Genomic DNA, 13,313 nt, shown 5'->3' with positions numbered 1-13,313 from the left:
GCACAAGCTGGGACTGAGTAGTCCCACCTCGTTCTGGCTCCCAAGACCACTGTGATTCTGCCTTTTAAATGTAGTAATAGCCACCTGGCTCTTAATACATTTTAAAGGCAGAGATGCAGTGGGATAGTTCTGCGACTTGGGACTGAGCAGAGCTGGCTCGCACCGTGTCTGAACTGCTGTGTGTCTGTCTCCCTTGCACCCCATGCACCGCAGAGATGGTGCTAGGGGGAACCGGCTTTTAAGCTGGCTCTTCCCAGCACCGGCTCCTGCTTCTTTCTCCCCCTCCTTTTCTGCCTCTGATATAAAGGCAGTGTGCTGGGGGGAAATGTGACTAGTCAAATAATCAACTACTCTTTTACATCCCTAGCTGGGAGCCTGGCCTGATGCTTCAGGGGTGGGAGCTGGGAAGCTGGTGCCACAGCAGCCCGTGGTCAGTGAAAGCCCAACTGTAGCACCTCTCTGCCAGAATGTATTTTCTGCAGACCAAAACAAAAATTCTGTGAGGGACATGAATTCTGCACATGCATGTGATGTTAGAATTTCCTCAGAACTAACATCACCACTTGGTGTTTTGCACTCCTGATGTGTGTATTGACATTGAGAATTTACCAACAGGCTTTCACTAGCTAAGAAGAATATGGATCTACATTGTATATAGGCATTTGGGCCACACATATTCACACAGTGAATATCTACTTATCCGTTGGGTACCTAAATGATACTTATTTGTACAACTACTAAATTCACCTCCAGTAGTTTATATGGCTTTTACAAATGGCATTGAACTCTGTAACCATCATTTGTATTTGTTGCCAAGATCGATATTGCCATTTTGAAGACAAAAGAAATCTAGCCAGCAGGAGATATATTAATACAGACTTTTCTATTGCAGAAATCTGTTAATGTTACAAAACCCTTTGTTGAGCTTCCATTTTCCTTCCTTTCTGTAGAAATTATAGGATGCTCAGATCCTAGAACAGCTTTTCTAATTGTTTAAAACATTAGTCAAGCAAAAAAAGTCTGGTTCATAGATTCAGAGTAATCTTTTTATTAGCTGGTAATTTAGTCAAAGTGTAACTTTGAGATCCTTTTCTTTGTATGATACAAAACATTTCTAGGCACCTCAGCTGAGCTAGCTGAGGAGGAAGAGGAAGAGGAAGAGGAAGAATTTGACTGGGAAATTGAACAGACCCCTTATGATCAGTCTACAGAAAGCACTTCACCTTTACAATGCTGTTATGGGTTTGGAAATTTAAAATCAGGAGTTTTCCGACGATTACAGGTGTGTTATTATTCTTTATAAACTTTATAGCAGCCACTTTTAGTGTTAGGTATGGCCTGGCATTCTGATTTTAACTGGACGTGAAGTCAGTGCAATAATGTTTCACGTGGTAAATTTAGCAACCTAATTTCTTCCTTTGACAGGGTTACTGACCTAGGGGAAAGTGGGAAGCAGAAGATATTGTATATCTTGATATTTAGTAAGGTTTTTGACACAGTCCGATCTAATATTCTCATAAGCAAACTCATGAAATGTGGTCTAGATGAGAATATTGTAAGGTGGGTACATAACAGGTTGAAAGACTATACTCAAAAGGTACTTCTCCATGGTTTGTGGTTAAAGTGGCAGGACATATCTAGTGAGTTTCCACAGGCATTGCTTCCTGTTTCTGCTACTATTGTGTTTTCACTAATGGCTTGGTTACTAGAGTAGAGGGTATGCTTTTTAAATTTATAGGTGACACCAAGCTGGGAGGTGTTACAAGCCCTTTGGAGGACAAGATTAGAATTCAAAATAACTTGGATAAATTGGAGAGTTGATCTGAAAACAATACAGTGACATTTAGTAAATATGAGAAGAGTACTGCACTTTGAGAAGAACAAATCAATTGCACAACTACAAAATGGGGAATAATTGGATAGGCAGTAGTACTGCTGAAAGGGATGTGGAAGGTGTAGTGGATCACAAATTGATCCCCAAATTGAGCTGACAATATGATACAGTTGCAAAAATGGCTGATATTCCTGTTAATACCCCCATAGAGCGCTATAGGTAAGACACAGGATATCATTGCTCCACTCCATTCAGCATTGTGTCCAATTTGGGGTTTCACAATTTAAAAAAGGTGTGAGCACATTAGAGGGAGTATAGAGAAGAGCTACAAAAGTGATAAAAGGTTTAGAAAACCTGACTTTTATGGAAAAAACTTAAAAAACAACAAATGGTCTGGTAGCACTTTAAAGACTAACAAAACATGTTGATGCTATCGTGAGCTTTGGTGAGCACAGCCCAGTTCTTCATGACACCAAGAAGAAGGGCTGTGCCCACGAAAGCTCATGATACCATCAACATGTTTTGTTAGTCTTTAAAGTGCTACCAGACTGTTTGTTGTTTTTTAAGTTTTTCCTGTTACAGACTAACTTGGCTACCCCTTTGACTTTTATGGAAAGGTTACAAAACCTTGCCCAGTGTAGTCCTGAGAAAAGAAAATTGAGGGAGGGGATCTGGTAAGTCTTCAAATATCTTAAAGATTACTATAGAGAATATGGTGATCATCTATTCTTTATGTCCACTGAAATGAAGCCGGAAGTTGTCTTCATGTTAAACAAGGGTGATTTGGATTAGATATTAGAAAACAACTTTGTAAGTATAAGGGCAGTTTAAATTCTGGAATAGGTTGGAATCAATCATCACCCACCACTGAGTGCAGGTGTCTGCTTCAGTCCCACAGCGCCTGCTGCAGGTGAGGGGTGGGCATACCAGCCCGGCCGGAGCAGCCTGATCCAGGCATACCACAGGCAGGGGTGCTCTATCCCGCCTGGAGCAACCTCCCGCTAGCCTGTTTAAATGGTGAACCGGTTAAACATATCATTTAACCGGTTAACTAATTAAACAGGGTTTTACATGCCTGCTTTGACCCCGGTCCTCCAAGTTGTTCTGCTTGGGTAAACTTTGTAAAGTCAGTGGAATCTGCTCAGGTACAGGGATCTACATGTGTGGAACAATTTGCTGGAATCAGGTCTTAAATTGTAGGCTTAAATCTGCATCGCTACTATACATGAAATGGTTTTGTTGTTTCTTGACTGTGTTCATCTCTAACTTATTCCAAGCCCTCAGAGAATAAGGATTACATGCAGATATCACAAATATGCAGCATTTATTATTGTTGTAATTTATAGATGATTTACTAATGTTTTGTTTATGTGCATGATACCAAGAGGTAGAAGTACTAGCTGGGTCTATTAACTCTAACTGTAAGACCAAGACCATATAATGTGGTTACTGCGTGAATTATGTCTTACAATAGAAAAGTGAAGTAATATAAGGAGGAAAGCTTTCATGTTCTAATAGCATGTATAGTAATTGGTCTTTTGCCATGGAATTCCTACAGAAATGCTTATTATACCCATATTACTGTCTTATCAATGTGTGATTTACAGTGAAATTCCGCATTAACTGATGATTTCCCACTTCAATATTAATGTCAATTTGTGTATGAACACACTGCACTTGAGATGGCAGGACTGTTGAAGTCATTGGAGTTGGGGATATGCAGCATATTGTAGGAGAGGCCCTAAAATTTCAAGAACAATAATGCTTCATTGTTGTCTGTATCTTTATTGCAGGGATTCTCAAACTTCATTGCACTGTGACCCCCTTATGACAAAATATATTACTACATGCCCCCAGGAGAGGGGGCCAGAATTAAAACCCAAAGGCTTCAGCCCCGGGCAGGAGGCCTGTGAACTAAGTCTGGCTGAAGCTGTCACGTTTGGGCGCTGGGTGGTGGGGCTCGGGCTTCAGCTTTGGTCCCGGGCCTCAGCAAGCCTAAGCCAGCATTGGCGACCCCACTAAGGGTATGTCTAAACTACACCCCTCTGTTGGGTGTGCACGTATCGAAAGTGCAAATGAAGCCAGGATTTAAATATCCTGCGCTTCATTTGTATAGCGGTGGCCACCGCTTTTTTTCATTTTTTGAGGAGTACAGGATCTTTCAAAACGGGGCATTTCTGTCAAAAATGCCCTGTCTAAACTGCCGTTTTTTTCCGAAAAGCCCCATTTCGGGAAAAAGCGGCGGCCACCATTATGCAAATGAAGCATGGGATATTTAAATCCTAGCTTTATTTGCACTTTCGATACGTCTAATTTACATCTCTCTGCCGACAAAGGGGTGTAGTTTAGATGTAGCCTACAATGGCTCATGACCCACTTTAGGGTTTTGTCCCAGCGTTTGAGAAGTGCTCCTTGATAGCAGTAGCTTTCATTAAGCATTGAAGGTTTGAGGCATTAATGAAAAAGAATGCATCTCTTTTTTTGTAACCAAGAGAGGAGCAGAAGCAGATTTTATAGTGTTTTAAGCACTGACAGCATTTGGCCATTTTTTAAAAATACAAGCAAAATGAACTCAACATCCGATATGTTCTGATTAAAAAAACAGTAGAATTGTAACATATAGGGGATCCCGAGAAGAACTTTTTTATTTCCTTGTTTACTGTTTCCACTTCAGGCTGATGTCTTAAAAAACAAAATAAATGTAATTCCACTATTTGTGCATAAAAACAAATTATGCAATTATGGCCTGTTTTTCAGTAAGGGAGAGTTGGTAGTGGCTCCTATCATCCTTATAGCTCACCCTAGTGTAAACTGTTCAGCACTGCTTCTAAACTCTCATTTACTGTTTTTCTTGTCACATTTCCAGGATGAACTCAGTGACGTTATTGACGTTAAGGATCCTGACTTAACGCCTGCAGCTAAACGTAGACAGAAACGACTAGAGACTGAGGTTGCCAAATTTGATTCTGATCATTATCTGTAGGTACTTCTTTATTTCTCCTGATCAAGTGAATTTACATCAGCTAAAATAAATATATTTTGCTCTCTAATAGACGATGGATTTTATAATCTCTTTTGGAAAAAAAAAAACGGGCTTACTTTTTGTTTGCCTTGGTCTCATATAGTGATGTAATAGTGTTGTCGATTAACTGATTAACCGATGAGCAAAAGCTTATTGGTTAATGCTATCGACTACCCGCATTCTTCACCTGCCTCCCCCCCAAACCCTCCACGGTAAATTTTTTAATAGACTGGCCAGCAGCCCGGCTTATGTCAGGTTTGGGACCTTCTCCTGCTGTGGCTCTGCATTTAAAGAGTATTAGGAACCAGGCAGGCAAGCAGCCTGGCTCAGTTCCGGCTCACACTGGGTCCGGGAGCTCAGACCTCTCTCTCCAGACAGGCTGCTGCCACCCTGTGCTGCTGCCTAATGCCGGGACACAGGTCTGCGAGGGGAGCTGGTTTTTAAACTGGCTCCACTCACAGACCAGCTCCCCCCGGCACTCCGTGCTGCTGCCTCTAATACAGAGGCAGCAATGTGGAGTGGCAGGGGGCTCCTCGGGAGTGGGGCTAGAGCACACTGGCTGTCAGTCCCACCCATGGGGTCTACAGAATAGTTGAGTAACAAATAAGAATTAATGAGGTTAAGTGACTATTCAGTTAATCCATATTTAACATCCCTAGTTTTATAACACTAAACTTCAAACAGTATTCCCAGGTGTGATAACACAAGACATGGCTCATACACTTCAGGCTTGCTTTGCTGCTCTTTAAACTCAAAGGCCAGTCTGCATGAAAGCAGGGTTGGTGCTGCTGCAAGTTACAGAATATTATTTCATAGTTGGCCTCTCAAACATCAGGGTAACCTATCCTTGCCAGCATTTTAGGCTGTAGACATCGTAGCTTTGTTTTCTCCTGAGTGACAGTGGCAGTCAGCCCATCCTGATCCATGAGCATCTCTTTTTAGATGAATTCTAGAGTGTTTCTCTGAGATCTGTAATATCATTTTTGTGTAAGCCACCTTCTGTTTGTTGCTCATATCCCATTCCCTTGTTAATGAGCTCTTTGTCCTGAGAATGAGCACAGAAATTGGGCAGAGACTTGGCACGTCAGTAAGAGCTATCAGCTTTGGAAACTATTTCCTCCTAACTGGTCCAAAACAGTCCAAATTTGCTAACCTTCAGGACTTGCTACATTGTGCATCTATTTCCACATGCTTTGGGGTTGTTAAAAAGAAGGCAAAAGGAGGTGTATTGTTTAGGTTTTCATCTAATCTTTGGTTAATTATTTTCTGATGTTGGGGCCAGAAACTGATTTTGGTTGGGTTTGTTTTTAATATGATTGTGTTTTTAGTGTAGGGCAAATGCCTCTATAGAGTCTGGGATTGGTGGGTTTATATATGTTACTATACATTGAAATAAATAACAGAGCGACTCTTTCTGCAGTGCTGACCTCTTTGAAGATGAAGTCATTCAGCATGTTTTGAAGTACAAGCCCTGGTGGGTTGACGCTTATGCAAAAAAGATGGCTTCTCAGGGAAAAAGTAATCAGGAACATGTTAGTCAGACATCATTTGGTAAGAGTGTATACGTTTTGTTTAATTTTCATTGCTTCTGTTCCACATTACGTTCCAGAAAACTGTCTTGAAGATGAAAAGTCATGGTTCTAGCTAGCCATTGCCAATTATGTCATATTAATACCATCCTTTGTCATTATTTATTTGAAGGATGATTATAATGGGTGGTTTGGAAGAGCTGAGTGTCTTTTTTGGATAGGAGATATTGGGCATTTCTCCTTTTATATATGAACTAAGAGAGTTTTGTGCAATTTGTTACTATGCAAATATATCTTCTGAACAAACTACACAGATGCATCTGTTCTCAAAGATTATAATAGATGCATCAGTGGTCTGTGAAGACGCAGCTTCCTTTTAAGACTTCGCTACAAATATTAAGGACCTCATGGAAACCTCTCAACAATTGACAATCATGAAATCTAAATTAAAATTAAAACTGGCTTTGTTTGGACATTGCATTAGCTAGAAGGTGGGAGTGCCCCATGTATTATTAGTATCTCTCATTTTTCAGGTTTTTATAAATCATTGCTTTTCTGATAACAGAGATTTCCTTTTTCGAAAATACAGTAGTCATTGATTTTTTGTATCTTCTTGTAACTGATTCAGACACTGCTGTAAGTCTCATTGTTCAGAATCATTTGCATAAAATTGTCTTAAAACCAACCAGTATTTCTATACAATATATAAATCATCTTTAGAAACTTGTTTCACAGGTGGTTATTCCACATATATTTTTGTGGGCCCTAGGGGCTTCTTTCCTTTCCTTTTTTTATAGCCTGTCAGATGTGTTTCAGCTTCAGAAGAAGGATGAACTTGTGACTGTACTATCAATGGGTATCTGTATGAGATTTTTTTTGTGTATGGTGGATTTATAGTTGATTCTGTTACCTTTATACATGTTCTTTGATTGTTCTATTGTCTCCTAGATGACTCAGCAATGCAGCATTTGCCATATTAAATTATAGGTAATTCGTCCAAGCATGGGCTCCATCTGTATAAATATTACTTAGTGTTTCTAGGTTCTAGTTCCTTGTGTTCTGAGCTTTTACATAGGAAATAGAAGAGAATCTGTGTGTGTTGCAACAGCCCTTGTGCATTCTTTGATTTATCTTTATACAGCCATTGCAGTGAGGTATTGTTCACACACATCATGTAAATTGGAGCCACAGTGGACTAAAGACATTGAAAGTAAGAGACACTTGGAAACAAAAAAAAGTAGCAGTCTTTCTTTCTTTCTTTCTTTCTTTCTTTCTTTCTTTCTTTCTTTCTTTCTTTCTTTCTTTCTTTCTTTCTTTCTTTCTTTCTTTCTTTCTTTCTTTCTTTCTTTCTTTCTTTCTTTCTTTCTTTCTTTCTTTCTTTCTTTCTTTCTTTCTTTCTTTCTTTCTTTCTTTCTTTCTTTCTTTCTTTCTTTCTTTCTTTCTTTCTTTCTTTCTTTCTTTCTTTCTTTCTTTCTTTCACTTTGAATGAGTGACTGAGTGGAAATTTGAGTTAGCCACATCATACTTTAATTCTAAATATCTATTGTGGCATAAGAGTAAATTAATCATTTTTTTTCATCTTGAAGAGGTTTTAAAAATGGGCCTGCATCTCCATTCTTGGCAATGTTTTTTTTTTAATTTAGCATTTTCTTTGTAAGTCCTTTGAAAGAAGGGCTTGCATGTGTGTTAAAAGTTCTTGCCCCTTACCTTGTCAGTCCAGTAAAATATCAAAGTCTCCTTTGTCTGGTGTTTTTTTTTAAATGTGTTTTTTTTTGGGAGTTTGTATGCCAACTGAGTGAATTGTTGCTTCAAAGATGTTAGTCAATGTTTTATGACTTTTTTGTTGTAACTATCAACAGTGTAAAAATAGATGTTGAGTTTGTGCCAGTGGCTGGATAGGGAGTGAAGACAGACCTTGATTTTTTTGTGAGATAATGGCAATCTGTTTTGATTTGTGGAATACAGGGTGACAGCAATTGTAGTGTTGCCTGAAAATAAGAGATGGCTTGGTGCTTTTTTCAATTACTTTGAGAAACTTTTGCTGTAGGTCATATATAGCAAATAATAACAATATTATATTTCTTAGTGGTGAGAGGCTTGTGTGGTTGCTTACTTATTTTTATTTTTCTAAGATATTAAGTGAAAGAGAATCTAGATTAATATCAAATGCACAAAATTATGGATGAGAAATGGAACTATAAGTTGGGGACTCAACATGTTTATGATAACCTAGATAACTTGGTAGATAAAGGCATATCTGGAAGAGAACAGTAAAAGCTAGTAAGGTTAGTTAACTGACCTAGTCTACTTTATAGAGTTAGGTCATTGCAAGGCAGCTCACTTTGACCTAACTGTGTAAGCATCTATACTAAAATATTGCTCCTGCCAATGTATCTCACTGCAATGCTGATTAAATAACTCTACTTCTGTGAGAGGCAGAGCATTGAGGTAGACATAGTTGGGTCGAGTTCTTTGTATAATCATGGTATCTAGTTGTTAAAAATCAACACAGCTGTTCCACCTCCATCCTCCACCTTCACAGAAATGTCTCCCACTTCGCTTCACAGATGTTATAAAGCACACATCAGGCATCTATAACCAGGGGATTTTTTTTTCACTGAGGTCTCATCTCATGTGCAGACCGCACCAGATGCCTTTCAAGAAGCCAAAAGCACATTCAACTTTCATTCTGTATTTGCTGAGCTTGTGATGGAAGTGCTCCTTCCTGCTTTTAAGGTTCTTGAGACATGAATTCATGAGCCATGGAAATAAGACGTAGGCTGGGTTTCCCATGATCATTTAGGCATTTCAACATTCCCAGTTGTAATCCTCTGGTCTGGAAAGAAAGTCCTTGTTGACAGTTTTCTGAACAGGCCTGTGTTTTTAAAGATGCATGTATCATGCATCTTCTCTGACCGTGCTTTGCTGATGTCCGTAAAATGTCCTCAGAGATCTACCGGACTTGCAGTGCCATAGAAAAGTAGCCCTTTCTGTTGATACACTCTTTAACAAGGAAGACTGGTACCAAAATAGGGGTTTGTGTGCCATCTGTTGCCCCATCACCATTCACAAACCCTGTTGCTATAAAGCCATCCACTCTGTCCTGAATATTGCCCAGAATTACAGTCCTATGTAGCAGGATGGAATTGATGGTGCTGCACATTTGCATCACAGTAACTCTCACAATGAATTTCCCTTGTCCAGATTGCTACCGATCAGTTGGGAATCAGTCTGGTGTTGCCTGCTTTTACCCAACAATCTCTGCTTACTTCTCCACCATCAGTGTAGCTCTTGTTGTAGAGTTGTTGCGCCAGAAGGCTTGGGCGACCTTTGCACACAGTCCCAGGAGTGTGGCCTCGTGTCTAAAAGTTCTGTCCCAGGACCTTGGTGCGAATTGTTTGCTCCTGTTAAGCATTGCATACTCTTTTCAACACACTCTCTGCTAGATAGTGATGAGTTGCCCAGTGAGATAGCTGCCCACAGTGCACTGCTGTCTGCATTGATGCAAGCACAGTTAGTTGGAGATGCACACCGCTGATGCAAGAAACATAATGTAGACATGCACAAGGATTTAATAGCTACTGCGACTGTACATCAGCTTACTTAGGTTGACTTACCGTATATACTCGAGTATAAGCCGAGTTTTTCAGCACAGTTTTTGTGCTGAAAAATGCCCCCCTCGGCTTATACTTGAGTCAGCCTCCTGCTCGCAGGCGGGCTCAGCGCGTCTCTGCCGCCGGCTGGGTCTAGACGCGTGAGCCCGGAGCTCCGGCCCCCCAGCCCCTGCCCTCCTGGCCCTTCCGGCCCCTGCCCTCCTGACCCTCTCAGCCCCCCTGTCCCCTTGTCCCCCCCAGCCCCTGTCTCCTCGTCCCCCCCAGCCCCTGCCCTCCTGGCCCTCCCGGCCCCCCTGTCCCCTTGTCCCCCCGAGCCCCTGCCCTCCTGGCCCACCCAGTCCCTGCCCCCTCGGCCCCCCAGCCCCTGCCCCCTCGGCCCCCCAGCCCCTGCCCTCCTGGCCCCCCAGCCCCTGCCTGCCCGGCACCATGGGCCTTTGCCGCATGGGAGGAAGGGCGTTTGGGGCTGTTCGCCATGACGCTCGGGTGCAGCGCTGAGCTCGGGAACAGCTGGGCCAGGAGCCGACTCGGCACCGTGGGCGTCTGTTCTGGAAGCGCCCGGGAGCCCTGATCACGAGCTTGGGCCCGATTCTGGGGCAGGTGCACAAGGACCAGCCGCTGCTCCCTGCTCCCCCTCCCCTCCCCTCCTGTCCCCTCCCGTGGTAAAATCCAGCCAGCACTGGCACCCGCTCCCCCCGCTGGCTCACTGGCCCATCGACGCCCGGCCCGGGTCTCGCACAGCCCCCCCCCCCCCCCCCCCCGCTGGCTCATTGGCCCATCGATGCCCGGCTCTGGTCTCTCACAGCCTCCCCCCCCCGCTGGCTCGTTTAGAGGGGGCTCGTTGGCAGGCGAGGGGGCCGGAACGTGGGGGCGGCGGGGGCTAAGCTGTGGCCGTGCCTGCAGAACCATATTGTTTTTGTTGACCCCCTTTTCCATTTACAGAGCTAGGTTATTGTTTTTCTTTGAAATAAATATTCATGTAATTTTATTGGTATCTATCTTCATTTTTTACATTTACCAGTAGCTGCCTCATTTCCTACCCTAGGCTTATACTCGAGTCAATATTTTTTCCCAGTTCTCTGTGGTAAAATTAGGTGCCTCGGCTTATATTCGGGTCGGCTTATACTCGAGTATATACGGTAATTTTGTCGTGTAGACTTGCCCCATGTCATATCACTCCTCCCATTGCTTATCTTATCAATAAGCTAGGCAAGTACAACTTAGATGGAGTTACTGTAAGGTAGATGCATAACTCGCTGGATAACCATTCTGAGAGAGTAGTTAATGGTTCACAGTCATGCTGGAAGGGCATAACAAACGGGGTCTCACAGGAGTCTGTTTTGGGATCAGTTCTGTTAAATATCTTAATCAACAATTTAGATGACGGCATAGAGAGTACGCTTATTAAGTTTGCAGAGGGGTCGGAACTGCTTTGGAGGTTAGAGTCATAATTCTAAATGATCTTGAGAAACTAGAGAAATGGTCTGAGGCAAATAGGATTAAGTTAAAGAAGGACAAATGTAAAGTACTTCACTTAGGAAGGAACAATCCGTTTCACACATACCGAACGGGAAGCGACTGTCTAGGAAGGAGTAATGCAGAAAGGGATTTAGGAGTCATAGTGAACCACAAGCTAAACATGAGTCTACAGCGTGACACTGTTGCAAAAAAAAGCAAACATGATTCTGGGATTCATTAAAAGGAGTGTTGTGAGCAAGACATGAGAAGTCATTCTTCTGCTCTACTCTGCGCTGATTAGCCCTCAGTTGGAATGTTATGTCCAGTTCTGGGCACCACATTTTAAGGAAGATATGCAGAAATTGGAGAAGGTCTGGAGAAGAGCAGCAAGAATGATTAAAGGTCCAGAGAACATGAGCAATGAGGGAAGATTGAAAGAATTGGGCTTGTTTAGTTTGGAAAGGAGAAGACTGAGAGGAGACATGATAGCGATTTTCAAATATCTGAAAAGGTGTTACAAGGAGGAGTGAGGAAAAATTGTTCTCCTTGGCCGCTGACGATAGGACAACTGCAGCGATGGAGGTTTAGGTTGGACATTAGCAGGGCTCGACAAATACGCTTATCTACTCGCTCGTGGTGAGTAGATTTCAGCCAGTCGGCCCGTTCACCAGTGGTCCGCATATGCATGGTGCGAGGCTGGCGAGTGGTTTTTGCCCCGATTGTCGAGCCCTGGACATTAGGAAACACTTCCTAACTGTCAGGATAGTTTAACGCTGAAATAAATTGCCTATGGAGGTTGTGGAATCTCTGTCTCTCGAGATACTTAAGATATTTAAGAGCAGGTTACATAGACATCTATTAGGGATGGTCTAGATGGTGCTTGGTCCTGCTGGGAGGGCAGAAGGCTGGACTCAATGACCTCTCAAGGTCCCTTCCAGTTCTAGTATTCTATGATTCTATACTACCTCTCACTTGTGTTTCTGGATAATCTATGCTGTCTAGGATTTAATAGCATTTGCAGGAAATTGGTAGCTGGCTGTCCAATAGTAGGATGTTGCTGGGAGAATGGACGAAAACTGACAAAATTGGAAAGTGTATTGCATCTGTAAAAGGAATACCTGTAAATGAACAAAGGGTGGTAAAATACTGTGTAAGCTAATAGAAGTTCATGGAAAGATGGCATAAGTCAGTGTGATATTTAATTTACTTTTCAATCGAAAATGTCAAACTACAGAGCAGCTGAACTTTTGTTGTGTACTGCTTTTACTAATTTATCTTGAGGGGATTTTAGTCATAAACAGTTACGTACAACAAAACACTTGATTTACTTCTGTTTTTGACTGGAAGGAGTAAATAGAAATACAGATATCTTTTTTACTTTTTGTATGGTATTGCAATTAACTGAAGGTTTTATTTGTTTGATTACTGCCCATACTTTACTCCTTGCTTATTTTCCATTGTTTCATTTTTTACTTCATCAGTTCTCTTAATGTTTCATTATTGGATTTTTTGGATAGGCTAGTATCATTAATATTTAATGCCCTTAGCTGTTTTCTGTTCTTACCTTGAATCTACTTTTAATTAACCTTTTCTGTCTCTTCCTCCAGCTTTTATGCCCACCGTATTCTTTTATCTTCCTTTAATTTGCTGTTTCATTGTCCTAAGTTTTTTCTTTCTTTTGTCCCTTGTGTATTTAATGTTTATTATAATCTCTGCATCTCCAGTTCATTTTTTTCTTCCTGATTTTTCTTCTCAGTTGGAATGACAGTCCTCATACCTTAAGATGACTGAAAAACTGCTTTTGCTGCAAAATGCTTGGGATACCAATGAAACATTAGAGACTAGGCTTCATCTTCATT

At 41.7% G+C, this 13,313-nt stretch overlaps 1 protein-coding gene across 2 annotated transcripts in view; it reads left to right on the top strand.

The window, feature by feature from the left end:
• SHQ1 (SHQ1, H/ACA ribonucleoprotein assembly factor) overlaps window positions 1-13,313 on the top strand; it is a 119,896-nt gene that overhangs the window by 8,385 nt on the left and 98,198 nt on the right. For both annotated transcript variants that reach the window (XM_075938646.1, XM_075938647.1), the window contains exons 5-7: window positions 1,119-1,282; window positions 4,701-4,813; window positions 6,277-6,407. In XM_075938646.1, coding sequence (XP_075794761.1) covers window positions 1,119-1,282; window positions 4,701-4,813; window positions 6,277-6,407 — 408 coding nt within the window. The remainder of the gene's footprint in view (window positions 1-1,118; window positions 1,283-4,700; window positions 4,814-6,276; window positions 6,408-13,313) is intronic.

The sequence above is a fragment of the Pelodiscus sinensis genome, chromosome 11 (genome assembly GCF_049634645.1).
Source record: "Pelodiscus sinensis isolate JC-2024 chromosome 11, ASM4963464v1, whole genome shotgun sequence".
NCBI classification, from domain to species: Eukaryota; Metazoa; Chordata; order Testudines; family Trionychidae; genus Pelodiscus; species Pelodiscus sinensis.
The sequence above is the reverse complement of the archived record's forward strand: the minus strand, read 5'-3'. Positions and strand labels throughout refer to the sequence as shown.